We start from the raw sequence: 14,121 nt of genomic DNA, 5'->3' as shown, positions 1-14,121 counted from the left end.
TACATCTGAATGAAAAGAGGCCAAACAGCTTGTCAGAGATCGTAAGGCCGTTGTAGTTATCTCTCACTACAAGTTTCAGAAGGAATCTTAAGAACGGTAGAAATGTATTTCTGCTTGGTAAGTGAGACAGTCAACAAATTTCAAAGTACCTAAGCATTCAACATCAAACGTTCATCTAAGAGATCACAAGTACTGAATGCAACTGGAGAAAATTCAAAAACATTGACATACCGGTACATTAATTCTTATACAGAAGTATGCAGAGAAAATTTGCGAAGGATGATAAAGACCGGCCCTTATCCAACATCCACTCTACAAAGCTTTATAAAGCTTCTTTACAAGTTAAACGAAACCAAAGTCCTATAAACAAACAAGCATCGAACGAACCGAAAATCAACGTGACGGACTGGCAGAGTACTGAATCTAGAATTACACACACAGCCAGACTGCTAAGGTCAAAGTCACACTTAGCATTAATGAAAGAGTTACAACACAACTCGTTCATGGCTCTTTGCTTCCGGACAAAATTGAACAGAGGTTGATCTTCTAATAGACGACCAAACTCAAGCATTTTTTTTTAGATGTGAGTTATTCATTAAAACTGTAACAAACTGACAAATAAGAATAATACATTGAGGTGAAAAAACTCATGGAATACCTCTTAATGTCGTACTGACCTCATTTTGTACGGCGTAGTGAAGCGACCGGAAGTCGCATAGACTCTATAAGTCGTTAGACGTCCCCGCCTCTGTTGCCGTCTACAATTTCAATGTGGTGCCAGTCCATGATTTTGACCACGAACTGACATCTCGACTACGTCTCTTCAATGTTCGATGGGATTCATTTCGAGCGATCCGGGTGGCCAAATCAGTCGCTCGAATCGTCCAGAATGTTGTTCAAACCAATCGCGAACAATTGTGGCTCGACGATTCGACACACTGGCATTCATAAAAATTCCATGGTTGTTAGGGAACATGAAGTCCATGAATGGCTGCAAATGGTCTCTACGTAGCTGAACATAATCATTTCCAGTCAATGATCGGTTAAGTTGGACCAAAGGACCCACACCATTGTGAAGCCACCGCCAGTTTACACGGTGTCTTGCTGACAACTTGGGGCCATGGCTTCATGGGGTCTGCGCCACATTCGAATCAAACATCAACTCTTACCAACTGAAATCGGGACTCATCTGACCATACCATGGTTTTCCAGTCATCTAGGGTCCTGGGGGCACTGGAGAGGCGCTGCAGGCGATGTCGTGATGTTACCAAAGGTACTCGGTTAGGTCGGCTGCTGCCATAGCCCATTAACGCCAAATTTCACCGCAGTGTGCTAACGGATATGTTCGTCGTACGTCTCACATTGATTTCTGTGGCTATTTCACCCAGTGTTGCATGTCTGTTAGCACTGAAAACTCCATGCAAACGCTGCCGATCCAGGTCGTTAAGTGAAGGCCCTCAGCGACTAGGTTCACATTCTTGACACTGTAGATCTCTGAATATTGAATTCCCAAACAATTTCCGAAATAGAATGCCCCATGTGTCTCGCTGCAACTATCCTTCCGCGTTCAGTGTCTGTTAATTCCACTCGTGCGGCCATTATTACATCGGACACCTTTTCACATGAATCACGTGAGTGCAAATGACAGCTCCGCCAATGTGCTGGATTCCCATACCTTGTGTACGCGATACAGTGTAATGGCTCCTGTAACAAAAGCACAACGCTTTAGCAGCACATAGTGAGTCATCACTCAGTGAAAACAAGGAGGGCGTAGGTACCTCCGTTTGTAGAAAATCACGGATGCATGAAGCATTCAACGAGTTGGAAATTAAAATTTCGTCTGTCTGACAAACTTGGTAAGATGTTTTCGTTTAAAAGTCAGCAACCGGATGAGAGCCATCTGTCAATGACCGTACTGCCACCAAAATGACGTTCACAAGTAATGGACGAAATACCAAATTCTGTTTACCAAAATTGTTTCACTGAAGAACATCGTACAGCAGTTCCTGCTTTCAATCGCTGCACCAGTACGAAAATGTCATCGAGATTAGAAACCGAACCGAGAAGCACTGAAATCGCATAACAGAGGAAAGACGACTGGAGCTGATGTGATCATACGTACAGTATGCAAATGCATTTCCTCCTCTTCCAACGGCAGTCTATTGCAGGACCGAAGCATTCCAGGTGACTGAAAAATTGCCCAGGTCATTTCCCTATTCAAATGAGAGCGTCGAACGGATACTTACAACTATAGGCCTACACCGCTGACGTCAATCTGTTGTATAATTCTGGAACATGTTTTATGCTCACGCATTATGACCTTCCTGGAGACTGAAAATCTTCGCAGCAGGAATTATTACCAGATTCGCAATCAACGATATCACGAATCCCAGCCCATTGGGTTTCTCACGAAACTTAGAACGAGGAAGATACCGGTGTCCAGGTTGATGCGTTCTTCCTTGGCTTCTGAAATGTATTGATACAGTTCTGCACTGTCGACTTTTGAACAAATTACGAATGTAAGGAACATAAGATCAAATTTGTGATTGGATTGGAAAGTTCCTAGCAAATATAAGACAGCATGTCGTTCTTAGCTGGGAGGAATCTTCAGAACTAAAAGTAACTTCCAGCTTATCTGAAGGAAGTTTTGCATGGCCATTACTGACCACAAGAAACATAAATGATCTAGGCGTTTAGCTCTGGAGCTCCGTTAGGCTGTCCAAAGGTCATACCGTTGTATATAGAGAAGTCCAAACCCTAGAAAACTTTAGCGACTTGCAGGAAGACCTGCGGGGGAAGGATCGTTAGGGTACGTACTGGCATCTCATCCTCAGACAGGATGTATTGTGCGTAAATATACACAAAGAGCTGTTATTGTTTGAGTACATGATCGCCGGATAATCACTGGAAAGACATTCATTAAATATCGGTACTACGCTAACGAAGCAGTTTAATGTGGAAGGACCACGCAAAACAAATCGTAGGAGAGGCAGTTGCCAAACTGTGATTCATTGGGAGAACATCAGGAAGTGTAGTCTCCCCCCCCCCCCCCCCCTCTCCCCGTTTTACGTAGTTACAAAGCCTCCGTTCGGCCGATACTTCGAAATAATACTGCTTCTCATTCCCGTAGCACAAGTAGAGGGAACGAAGAATGTCCAACGAAGAGCAGTAGGTTTCTTCACGGATTCGTTTAGTAAGCACGAAAGATTCATTGAATTGTTCATCCAATCCCAGTAATAGGATGTACAGGAGAGATGGGCATCATTGTGTCGTTTCCTGTTAAAATTCCGTGAGCATACATTTCTAGGAGATTCAGCCATCATATTGCTTTCTGCCGGCCGCAGTGGCCGAGCGGTTCTAGGCGCTTCAGTCCGCAACCGCGCGACTGCTGCGGTCGCAGTTTCGAATCCTACCTCGGGCATGGATGTGTGTGATGTCCTTAGGTTAGTTAGGTTTAAGTAATTCTAAGTTCTAGGGGACTGATGACCTCAGATGTTAAGTCCCATAGTGCTCAGAGCCATTTGAAACATATTGCTTGCTCCTACTTATATCTCACTAACACACCATGAAGATAAAAGTAGTGTGATTCGAGCTCACATGGAGATATATAAACAGTCTTTCTTCCGACGAATCAATCGAAACGGGAAGAGGAAAGAGGGGAACTAACATTTGCACAGGAAGTATCCTACGCTACACACACTAAGGTGGCGAGTGGAGTATAGATGTAACTGTAGATGTACCCTGAATACATCGAGAGGGCACACACATTTCTCATACTTAATGAAATATGCGAATAACTCCCAAATACAATCGTGTGATCAAAAGTATCCGGACACCTAGCTGAAAATGACTTACAAGTTCGTGGCGCCCTCCATCGGTAATGCTCGAATTTAATACGGTGTTGCCTACCCTTAGCCTTGAGAGCTTTCACTCTCGCAGGCATACGTTCAGTCAGGTGCTGCAAAGTTTCTTGGGCAATGGCAGCCTATTCTTCACGGAGTGCTGCACTGACGAGAGGTGTTGATGTCGGTCAGTGAGGCCTAGTACGAAGCCGGCGTCCCAAAACATCCCTAAGGTGTTCTGTGCAGGGCAGTCCATTAGGTATGTTATTGTCGTGTAACCACTCTACCACAGGCCGTGCATTATGAACAGATGTTCGATCGTGTTGAAAGATGCAATCGTCATCCCCGAATTGCTCTTCAACAGTGAGAAGCAAGAAGGTGCTTAAAACACCAATGTAAGCCTGTGCTGTGATAGTGCCACGCAAAAAAACAAGGGGTCAAGCCCCCTCCATGGAAGACATGATCACACCATAACACCACCACCCCTGGATTTTACTGTTGGCATTACACACGCTGGCAGATGACGTTCACCGGTCATTTGCCATATGCACACCCTGCCATCGGATCGCCACGATGTGTACCGTGATTCGTTACTACACACAACGTTTTTCCACTGTTCAATCGTCCAGTGTTTACGCTTCTTACACGAAGCGAGGCGTCGTTTGGCATTTACCGGAGTGATGTGTGGCTTATGAGCAGCAGCTCCACCATGAAATCCAAGTTTTCTCACCTCCCACCTAACTGTCGTAGTACTTGTAGTGGTTCCTGATGCAGTTTGGAATTCCTGTGTGATGGTCTGGATAGATGTCTGCCTATTACACATTACGACCCTCTTCAGTTGTCAGCGGTCTCTGTCAGTCAACAGACGAGGTCGGCCTGTGCGCTTTTGTGCCGTGCGTATCCCTTCACGTTTCCACTTCACTATCACATCGGAAACAGTCGACCTAGGGATGTTTAGGAGTGTGGAAATCTCGCGTGCAGACGTATAACACAAGTGACACCCAATCGCCTGAACACGTTCGAAGTCCGTGAGTTCCGCGAAGCGCCCCATTCTGCTCTCACGATGTCTAATGACTTCTGAGGTCGCTGATATGGAGCACCTGGCAATAGGTGGCAGCACACTGCACCTAATATGAAAAACGTATGTTTTTTGGAGATGCCCCGATACTTTTGATCACATAGTGTACTTCAGAAAATAATTCCAGCACTTTTTTCCGGAAAATTATCCTCACTTCTCAAAGCTCCTTCCTTCAAGTTATGCTACGTGGAAATTTATCAATAGAAGACGTCAAGTCTGTAAATGAGTCCGCAATCATATTGTCGTACTTTATTTGTGAAGATCCGTCTTGACCACACAAATTTTTTACAATTCACTACTACCGGTTTCGACTACTGCCATCTTCAGATCTGCTTCAAATGTGTTACCAGGCCTGTTATAGATTTTGTCTCAGCTAATTCAACTTCGTTGATTATACCATTATTTTTTACTTGTAACACATCTGAAGACGGTAGTACCCGAAACCAGTAGCAGTGAATTGTAAAAAAAGTGTGTAATCAAGACGGACCTTTACTAATAAACTACCTGGGAAGATTATTTAAGGATGCTTCGAACACAAATACAGCAGTCTCAAGAAACAGGAGTGTTTCCTTGTTTGAACAGTTTATGCACATCGTTTGAAATAAATTCACTGAAATAAATTGAAAGGAATTGGTGAGGAGAAAGTTAACGTATATACAGTGGCAAATGACATACTAGTTTACAATACTGGCACAGTCCTGCCACTGCAGTTTTTACTCTGTTCCCATACGTTTCATTCACTTCATTTCAGTGACTATAATTCAACATATATATCTGAATTACAAGAAAGATCACCGTCTCCCGACAAATCTCTTCCCTGGGTAGTGCTATTTCCACGCATACCGTCGGAGGACCTCTAGTTGCAGTTTTGGAAAAAACAGGACATTGACAATATGAATTTGTCCTGGAGACGTGCACTCAGATGGTCTAAGTGGCTACCTCGCAGATAAGCAAGATGTTCAGTTAGTAGCTGTGTGTCACGACTTATTCAGTAGTACATGTTACAGCATAAAATGATTTTACATGCGATATTATAAAAATATGGTATTTCAGATTAAAATGATGCACAGCTTATTTTCACTCCTCAATGTCAGAATTCATTACTCCATGCGAAAGTTGGAGAAGAGTTCCTGTTTCAGTGGGTGAATTCTAAAAAAAATTGTTCAAATGGCTCTGAGAACTGTGGGACTTAACATCTGAGGTCACCAGTCCCCTAGACTTAGAACTACTTAGACCTAACTAAACTAAGGACATCACATACATCCATGCCCGAGACAGGATCGAACCTGCGACCGTAGCAGCAGCGCGGTTCTGGACTGAAGCGCCTAGATCCTCTCGGCCACAGCGGCCGGCGGGGTGGATTCTGCTTCATTCTGATTGGAAAAAGGTAAGTGGTTGAAACAAGTGTTCTAGTGTCGAAATTTCTTTCTGTATTTTTTCTTTTTTGTTAATTTTTATTTAGATTTCATTTGTGCTCTATTCATGCAAGAGTCATTTTATAATCATTTGAAGTAATTTTTAGATGTTATGTTTCAGTTACTGATTCGTCGGGTAGATTGTCATACCATTTTCTCAGCAAATGACATGCTACGTGATTTTGTCAGATAGAGTTGCCACTGACGAAATATTTACCAATAGTTAATTCATTGTTTCCAGTTCCACACTGGTTTAAAAGTTCCTATGTCCCATGCCATGCAAGTGGCAAAAATGTAACATCTCATCCCATGCTGGAAGCCTGACTGTCTAAATGTAGTGTCTTAAATGCCGATTGACCCTTAAAGTTTTAGAATAGTTAGCTTAAATGCCGATTGAGCCTTGAAGTTTTAGAATAGTTAACTTTTATACCGTCAGTTCATGAACAAAATCTTCTTGGTTTGCAAGTCGCGTCACTTCGAATGAAAAGCCGAGACGCTTCTCTTCAGACATGACACCGAGAAACACTCTGAGGGTCGGTTGGTGTCCTCACGGGCTTAATTAATCCTAGAAATTGGTTGGTTACTACAATTCACTCAAAACATGCTACACTGGGCATACAATCCTAAATGAAAATTTTTAGGAATATGACACGGAAATATGAGATACCAATCAATGCAACACTAAAATTAGCAACTGCAGTTCAACTATTGGGATTCAGTATAAAAAGCATGAGAAAGACTTAAATTGAGTATTTGACTGAGAAAAAAAATACTGACCGACTGCTCAAAGAGAAAAATTCTTTTAGAGAAATACATGTCATACTGGATTGCAAGTTCTTGTCTACAGTGAGACGAGGCTGAATAAAAGGCCGAGGTTTAGCACCTTCCACGACTAGTCGACGGCGCGCCAGTGATAGTGGCGAGAATTGCGTGGCTAGCGCAACTCATGTGCCTCGTGTCGTCCGCTGCGTACAATGAATCTCAGCTCATCGAGATGGAAAGACTCGTGGCGCTGTAAGCAGCAGAGTGTGAAACAGAGGACAGTGGCAGACACTGGGCAACCTACGGTCTTAAGGCGGGAGCAGATAATGAAACACTTCATCAAGAGTCCATAAGGTCAGCGCTCTGTCCCTAGATATTCGTCTGCTAGTCTCCAATCCAACAGAACTCCTTCTTCGAGGATCTAACTGAAAAGTGTTGTTTTGCCATTGTCTTCTTTTCTCGCAGTTTACCTTCACTGATTTGTTCATCCTATGCTACCCAGCTAACGGAGTGCGGCGTTACGGAATACTAAGTTTCTTGCGATCTGATGTATATGTCGTGAGAAGGAAATGATAAACTGCAGAACGGAGTCAACTTCGTTCTGTGGCAATTATTTGTTGCATTTAGCGTAATTTTTTCGCTCTACATCAGATGATAAGCATGGTACTTTCTGTCGGAAACTTCAGTATGATAAACGACTGACAAAAAATTCTATCAATGGGATGTATGCAATAATAGGTACAGATCACCTAAAATTTGCTCTTTAACAATTGATGGTATATCTTCTTCTCTTATTGCCTCAAATACAGAAAAAGTTATACAGTTCTGGAAAACCTCAGTCAATTTCAGTACTTGTGCTTACGGCCTGATAACATTCTATCTTTTCGTTTCAGCGCAAAGATCGTCGATTCCTCTAAGTGTCAGAATGTTTGACAGACACTCTGAGGCCATAAATGCAGTGTAAGGAGTGTCAGCAGAATTCATCATGAAGAATTCCTACAGCAGCACAGTAATATCTAAGAACGTGGTTGAGTACCACTACAGAAGTTATCTTAAATGCCGGTTTTTTTTTAAAGTTTTAGATAAGCTGAGCTTTGTTAACAGACGTATATATAATCACAGAGCCACAAGTTATGGTATAAACTATCTGCTTGCACAGGTACGTACTACTATGAACTTCAGTTGCTTTATGGATTTGAATGTACCGAAATAACTGGGGAGCATGCTGTTGCAGTCACTATCACCTTACTTGCCATTTATCATACTTTTATAACACGTTTTTGATGAGTCCTAATATCAGTTATATAGTCACATTTTATGGGACAAATTTTTCGATGAAGTGGAGATTTAGCCATGTTCTGACAAAAGAAAGAAGCATTTTTTTCATGGTCATTATGCTGTGACAATGTTTAGCCCAATGGTGAGTCAAGCCCTTCAGCATCTCTTTGGATATCGTAACTGTTGTAAACTGATACACTCACCAACTAACTTTTCAATGTTGGATGGAACTTTCACTTTACGTTTGAAAATACTTTGTGCTGAAAGTTCTCGATGTAGTTAAATTAAATATCGGACAGAAACTCTGATACAGAACGAAAAGTTGGCTTTATAAACGAAACGTGAGCTGTGGCGAAGTCATTCAGCCATTCCCTCAAGTATCCTTTCTTCCAGCAATCTGGACTAGCCTGTGGAATTGGTAGGTAGAAGAGAGTTACAATCAGTTGAAAGTTTGAAATAGGCTATGAGTTCTGCTAGTAAGGATAGCTTAATAAGCTTGTTATTAGTTAAAGTGGTAGGTCAAGTTATCATTTCCGGCTTACCACAGAAGTTTAATCTGACAAGAAGTTGGTGTGTGCATCACGTTAAGAACTCTGCGGATTTCTTGCATCGCTTAGAGCGACTACGTTTCAATGATTCTGATATGTGAATTTCAGTAATTTTTGATGTGGTCACTGGCGTTTCTTTCGTTTGTTTCGTTATGGTTTATTGAGGATGGATTTGGTATTGAATTAACTAACCTACTTCAACATGTGCGGACTTGCGTTTACTTCATATTCAACAGCCGGTCCTACGAGAAGATGCATGGCGTTTTATCGGTAGCCGCACGTCAGTATTTTTTGCTAATCTGTTTCGAAGAGCGTCCTGGAGTCTGCGGCATTGAAACCTGTATGCTTTTTCAAATATGTAGACGATACGTCTGTCGTTTGGCCGCATGTTAGTAAGAATGTCTTTTTCCAAAGCTGTTTCACAGAGGAAGACTGCACTGTAGTTCCTTCTCTAGATTGTGGCGCAGATGACAAAATGGTAGATATCGAAATAGATGACAGAGGGATAGAAAAAACAATTAAAATCGCTCAAAAGAGGAAAGACCGCTGGACCTGATGGGGTACCAGTTCGATTTTACACAGAGTACGCGAAGTAACTTGCGCTCCTTCTTGCAGCGGTGTACCGTAGGTCTCTAGAAGAGCGTAGCGTTCCAAAAGATTGGAAAAGGACAGAGGTCATCCCCGTTTTCAAGAAGGGACGTCGAACAGACGTGCAGAACTATAGACCCATAACGTCGATCAGTTGTAGAATTTTGGAACACGTATTGTGTTCGAGTATAATGATTTTTCTGGAGACTAGAAATCTTCTCTGTAGAAATCAGCATGGGTTTCGAAAAAGACGATTGTGTGAAACCCAGCTCGCGCTATTAGTCCCCGAGACTCAGAGGGCCATAGACACAGGTTCCCAGGTAGATGCCGTGTATCTTGACTTCCGCAAGGCGTTTGATACAGTTCCCCACAGTCGTTTAATGAACAAAGTAAGAGCATATGGACTATCAGACCAATTGTGTGATTGGATTGAAGAATGCAGCATGTCATTCTCAACGGAGAGAAGTCTTCCGAAGTAAGAGTGATTTCAGGTGTGCCGCAGGGGAGTGTCGTAGGACCGTTGCTATTTACAATATATATAAATGACCTTGTGGATATCATCGGGAGTTCACTGAGGCTTTTTGCGGATGGTGCTGTAGTACATCGAGAGGTTGTAACAATGGAAAATTGTACTGAAATGCCGGAGGATCTGCAACGAATTGACGCATGGTGTAGGGAATGGCAATTGAATCTCAATGTAGACAAGTGTAATGTGCTGCGATCACATAGAAAGAAAGATCCTTTATCCTTTAACTTCAATATAGCTGGTCAGAAACTGGAAGCAGTTAATTCCATAAATTATCTGGGAGTACGCATTAGGAGTGATTTAAAATGGAGTGACTATACAAAATTAATCGTCGGTAAAGCAGATGCCAGACTGAGAGTCCTAAGGAAATGCAATCCGAAAACAATGGAAGTAGGTTACAGTACAATTGTTCGCCCACTGCTTGAATACTGCTCACTGGTGTGACGCACTTATAACAGACGAGCAAATGTGCTATTGCAAAACATTGCTTCAGTACCGGTCATCTTACAGAGTGTTACAACCCAGATATTCTGACGTACACTTCCAGCTACTGGGGTAGTGTTATTAAGGAAACAGTTGAGACTAAACTGACAAGTGATCTCATACATGTAGATGGAGATTTTTGCTTAAGTACTGTTCGAAATCCTGCTCTGTCCCTGATAAAACAACAGAGAGACAGAGTTAGTACTACTTGCTGACTCTTTGTAATTAATATTCACTATCGACAGCTCCTGACGTTGATCATCTTTGGTTGTATGGTAGTGCTAGCTGTTTACGATATGTATGTTCTTGATCGCCGGAGCCCATCTACCGACGGTATAAATTTCATAATTTTAACCTACATGCTAAGAAGGTACCAGCGCTCTGTTCTTAATGATCACTTAGTAAAAACAGTCAAGATCGCAGAATATCTCAGTTATTAAACTGAACGGTTTTGGTATGTTTAATCGGCCATCATCATACTAAGAGCATCATTTGGATGCAGCTGGCGGCGTGATGAACAGCTGCGTGTGGTCACCGTTACAGTTACTTTTGTGGCCACTTACAGCTGTTCACCACTTCGCCACCTGCTCATAATCTGATGGCGGTCAATTAAATTTGCGAAACCGGTCATTTTAATAAATGAGATATTCTGAGATCTTAACTGCTTTCACTAATCAATTATTTTAAATTTCCTTGCAAGTTTTTTCTCGCTGCTCGCCGGTGTACCACATGGGTCGGTTCTTGGCCCGGTCCTATATACGTTGCATATAGCAGACATCCTCACAACACCATGGGTGAAGAGCACTCTGATGACTCGGCCTCGTACACCAACAGCCTTAATGCACAGATAGTGATAAATCCACTCGGCGATTGGAAATAGCGGCTAGGTTTCTATCCATGCAAGACAAAGGACATCTTCATTACGAAGAGAGCCGTAAACTGGGCATTTTCTGTCGATACCTTTGCGTTGCACTGGAGAGATGCCTAACGTGGCATCAATGCACAAAAGTAGAACGTTGTAGGGCCCATGGACAACTCAGGGGCGTATACTCAATGCTTAACAAACACTCTACGATGTCCAGCCACGCCGGTTTTCTTGTTTGTAACCTCTCCTCGAGTACGCAGCATTTGCATGGAGCAACGCTGCCCACTTCCACATCAGACGACTGCATCGCATTCCGAATAGGGCTCTACGACTGGCTCTACACCTTCCTTGGGGCTACCCATCGCGAGAGTTGCACCTGCTGGATAACGTACCGCGACTGAAGGAACGATATCGAGAAACTGTAAAGATGTCCTACCAACACACTGCTGCAGTAGTAGTCTTCATTTCAGAAACCTGGCCAACAAAGGCGAGTACCGGCAGACTTTACGATGGCCACATTTCCTTCGGGCCTAATTTTATGTCTTATTTAAATAAATAAATAAATGAAACAACATATTTAAAAAAAACGCTATTTAGTTAACAGCAACAGGTGGCACGAAATCTACTACAAGTAATTAACCCATTAGTGGGTAGAAGATTTAAACTCGTACAAGAAGATTAAAGGTAAAAAACAAAGTATTAAAACGTCTTGTCGCTGCTCGTGGCACTTCTACCTTCAAAATGGCGGGATGTTCATTTGTTCAAATGTCGTAGATTATCGAAGACGTCACTAGACCGCATTCCCGTAAGTTGTTTGAACTGTTTCATCATAGCTTACACCTCATGGCAGAACGAAAGTTTCCTACTGGAGCGCCTATGCTGTGCCTAAGCCATAACTTTCCCACCAGAAGACCTTCTGTGGACTTCAGAAGAGTAGAAGTGAAGTTCTGGAGAAGTGAATATTTGAATTGGACTGTGCGGTTATAATATCTGCGTGGTATTTAGGGTCTTGTGTTAATATGACGTCGTTGTTTGGGTGCGTGTTAGCACTTGCGGGTTAATGAAACACGCTATTCCATACTGTCTGTTTCTTAACAAAATTATATACTTGACACCATCGCCTGGAAATCAATCTTGAAGCAAATTAGTACATATTCCGTACCTGTATTGATACATTCGAGAGCTGTCAAGCATCATATGGTCTGCTAACGCGCGGTCCGGGCAAAAGTTCGGGCGCACACAGAGTGGCCGCCATACTGGCCATTTGCTTCTATCATATAAAGTCGTAACTCATCACTCTGGTAGACTGTCTAGCTAGTCAAAAGTTTTCAGCTGTGTGATTGGTTCTCCCACTACGATCTGGTTATAAACTAAATGGTTTGGTTCATTTCTCACCAACCCTTTCATCACCGTCTGTAGCTCGGTTCCTAACTCGTTGTGCTACTTGTACGTCATGCAACCATACAGACACAATGAAGTCCATTTCATCCAATGAATCGCATTTATTTACTTGTTGCAGACATGTACACATACCATATTCAACGGCAGCGAGCTATTAAAAAGCAACAAGTGCATAATTTCAAAAAAGCAAGGAATCTCAGCCTTCAGTCTCGTGTGTACGTCGATGTCATTGTACACGCAACGCTACCATCATATGTACAGTAGTAGGAAAACGAATCGACTGTGATGTTCTTCAGCGAAGTATGACCGAAATGAAACTGCGAAAGAGTTAAATCTGAAGGTTAAATTTATTGCGCAGGAGTTCCGTCCATGCCACTACGTCGTATTTATTTGTACGCACAATTTTCATTTTTATTTTTAATAGTAGCTGAGAAACCCTGCGTTGCCCGGGTCAGATTATATGTCATGGGAGAAGGCACGAGTACCATTCTAGATACGAGATGCACACAGACGTATATCTCATTAAGGATATTATGAATGCAGTTATCCTGTTACTAAGGTAGTTTTGTCGCAGTGCATGGCAGTAAGTGAGTGTGGTGAGAAAAATCCGGGAATGCTCTTAGGCAAAGTTAATAGTATATGACTTACGAACTTCACAGTATACATGAAAATGTTCCTAATGTTTCATTCACGATGCAGTATAATGGTGATAGAGTCCTCAACGTGTTTCTTCCACATTTTGATGGGTAAAAGTGAACTGTCGTGTGACTAGGGCCTCTCGCGGGTAGACCGATTGCCTGGTGCAAGTCTTTTTAGTTGACGCACTTCTGCGACTTACATGTCGATGGGGATGACATGATGATGAAGACAACGCCCAGTCCTTGAGCGGAGAAAATCTCCAACACAGCCGGCAATCGTCTCTTAAATCGTGTATATGGATAAGGAACCGCAGAGCACCTGTAACACTACCTTGGAGAACACCAGAAATCACTTCCGTTTCACTCGACGAATTTCCGTCAATTACTACCAACTGCGACTTCTTCGACAGGAAATCAAGACTCCAGTCGCGTAACTGAGACGATATTCCATAAGCATGCAATTTGATTACAAGCCGCTTGTGAAGTACGGTGTCAAAAGCCATCTGTAAATCTATAAATACGGAATCAATTTGAAAACCCTTGTCAATAGCACTCAACACTTCGTGTGAGTAAAGAGTTAATTGTGTTTCACAAGAACGATGTTTTCTAAATCCATGTGGGCTGCGTGTCAGTAGACCGTTCTCTTCGGGATAATTCATAATACTCGAACATTGCATACGAGGATCGTTCAATAAGT

The 14,121-nt window shown here is 42.5% G+C and overlaps 1 protein-coding gene across 1 annotated transcript in view; it reads left to right on the top strand.

The window, feature by feature from the left end:
• The first annotated feature begins 7,281 nt into the window (after positions 1–7,281).
• LOC124613702 (glucose dehydrogenase [FAD, quinone]-like) overlaps positions 7,282–14,121 on the top strand; it is a 40,548-nt gene continuing 33,708 nt past the window's right edge. Inside the window, exon 1 of the mRNA XM_047142420.1 lies at positions 7,282–7,349. Coding sequence (XP_046998376.1) covers positions 7,282–7,349 — 68 coding nt within the window. The remainder of the gene's footprint in view (positions 7,350–14,121) is intronic.

The sequence above is a fragment of the Schistocerca americana genome, chromosome 4, assembly GCF_021461395.2.
Source record: "Schistocerca americana isolate TAMUIC-IGC-003095 chromosome 4, iqSchAmer2.1, whole genome shotgun sequence".
In the NCBI taxonomy this organism is placed as follows: domain Eukaryota; kingdom Metazoa; phylum Arthropoda; class Insecta; order Orthoptera; family Acrididae; genus Schistocerca; species Schistocerca americana.
The sequence above is the reverse complement of the archived record's forward strand: the minus strand, read 5'-3'. Positions and strand labels throughout refer to the sequence as shown.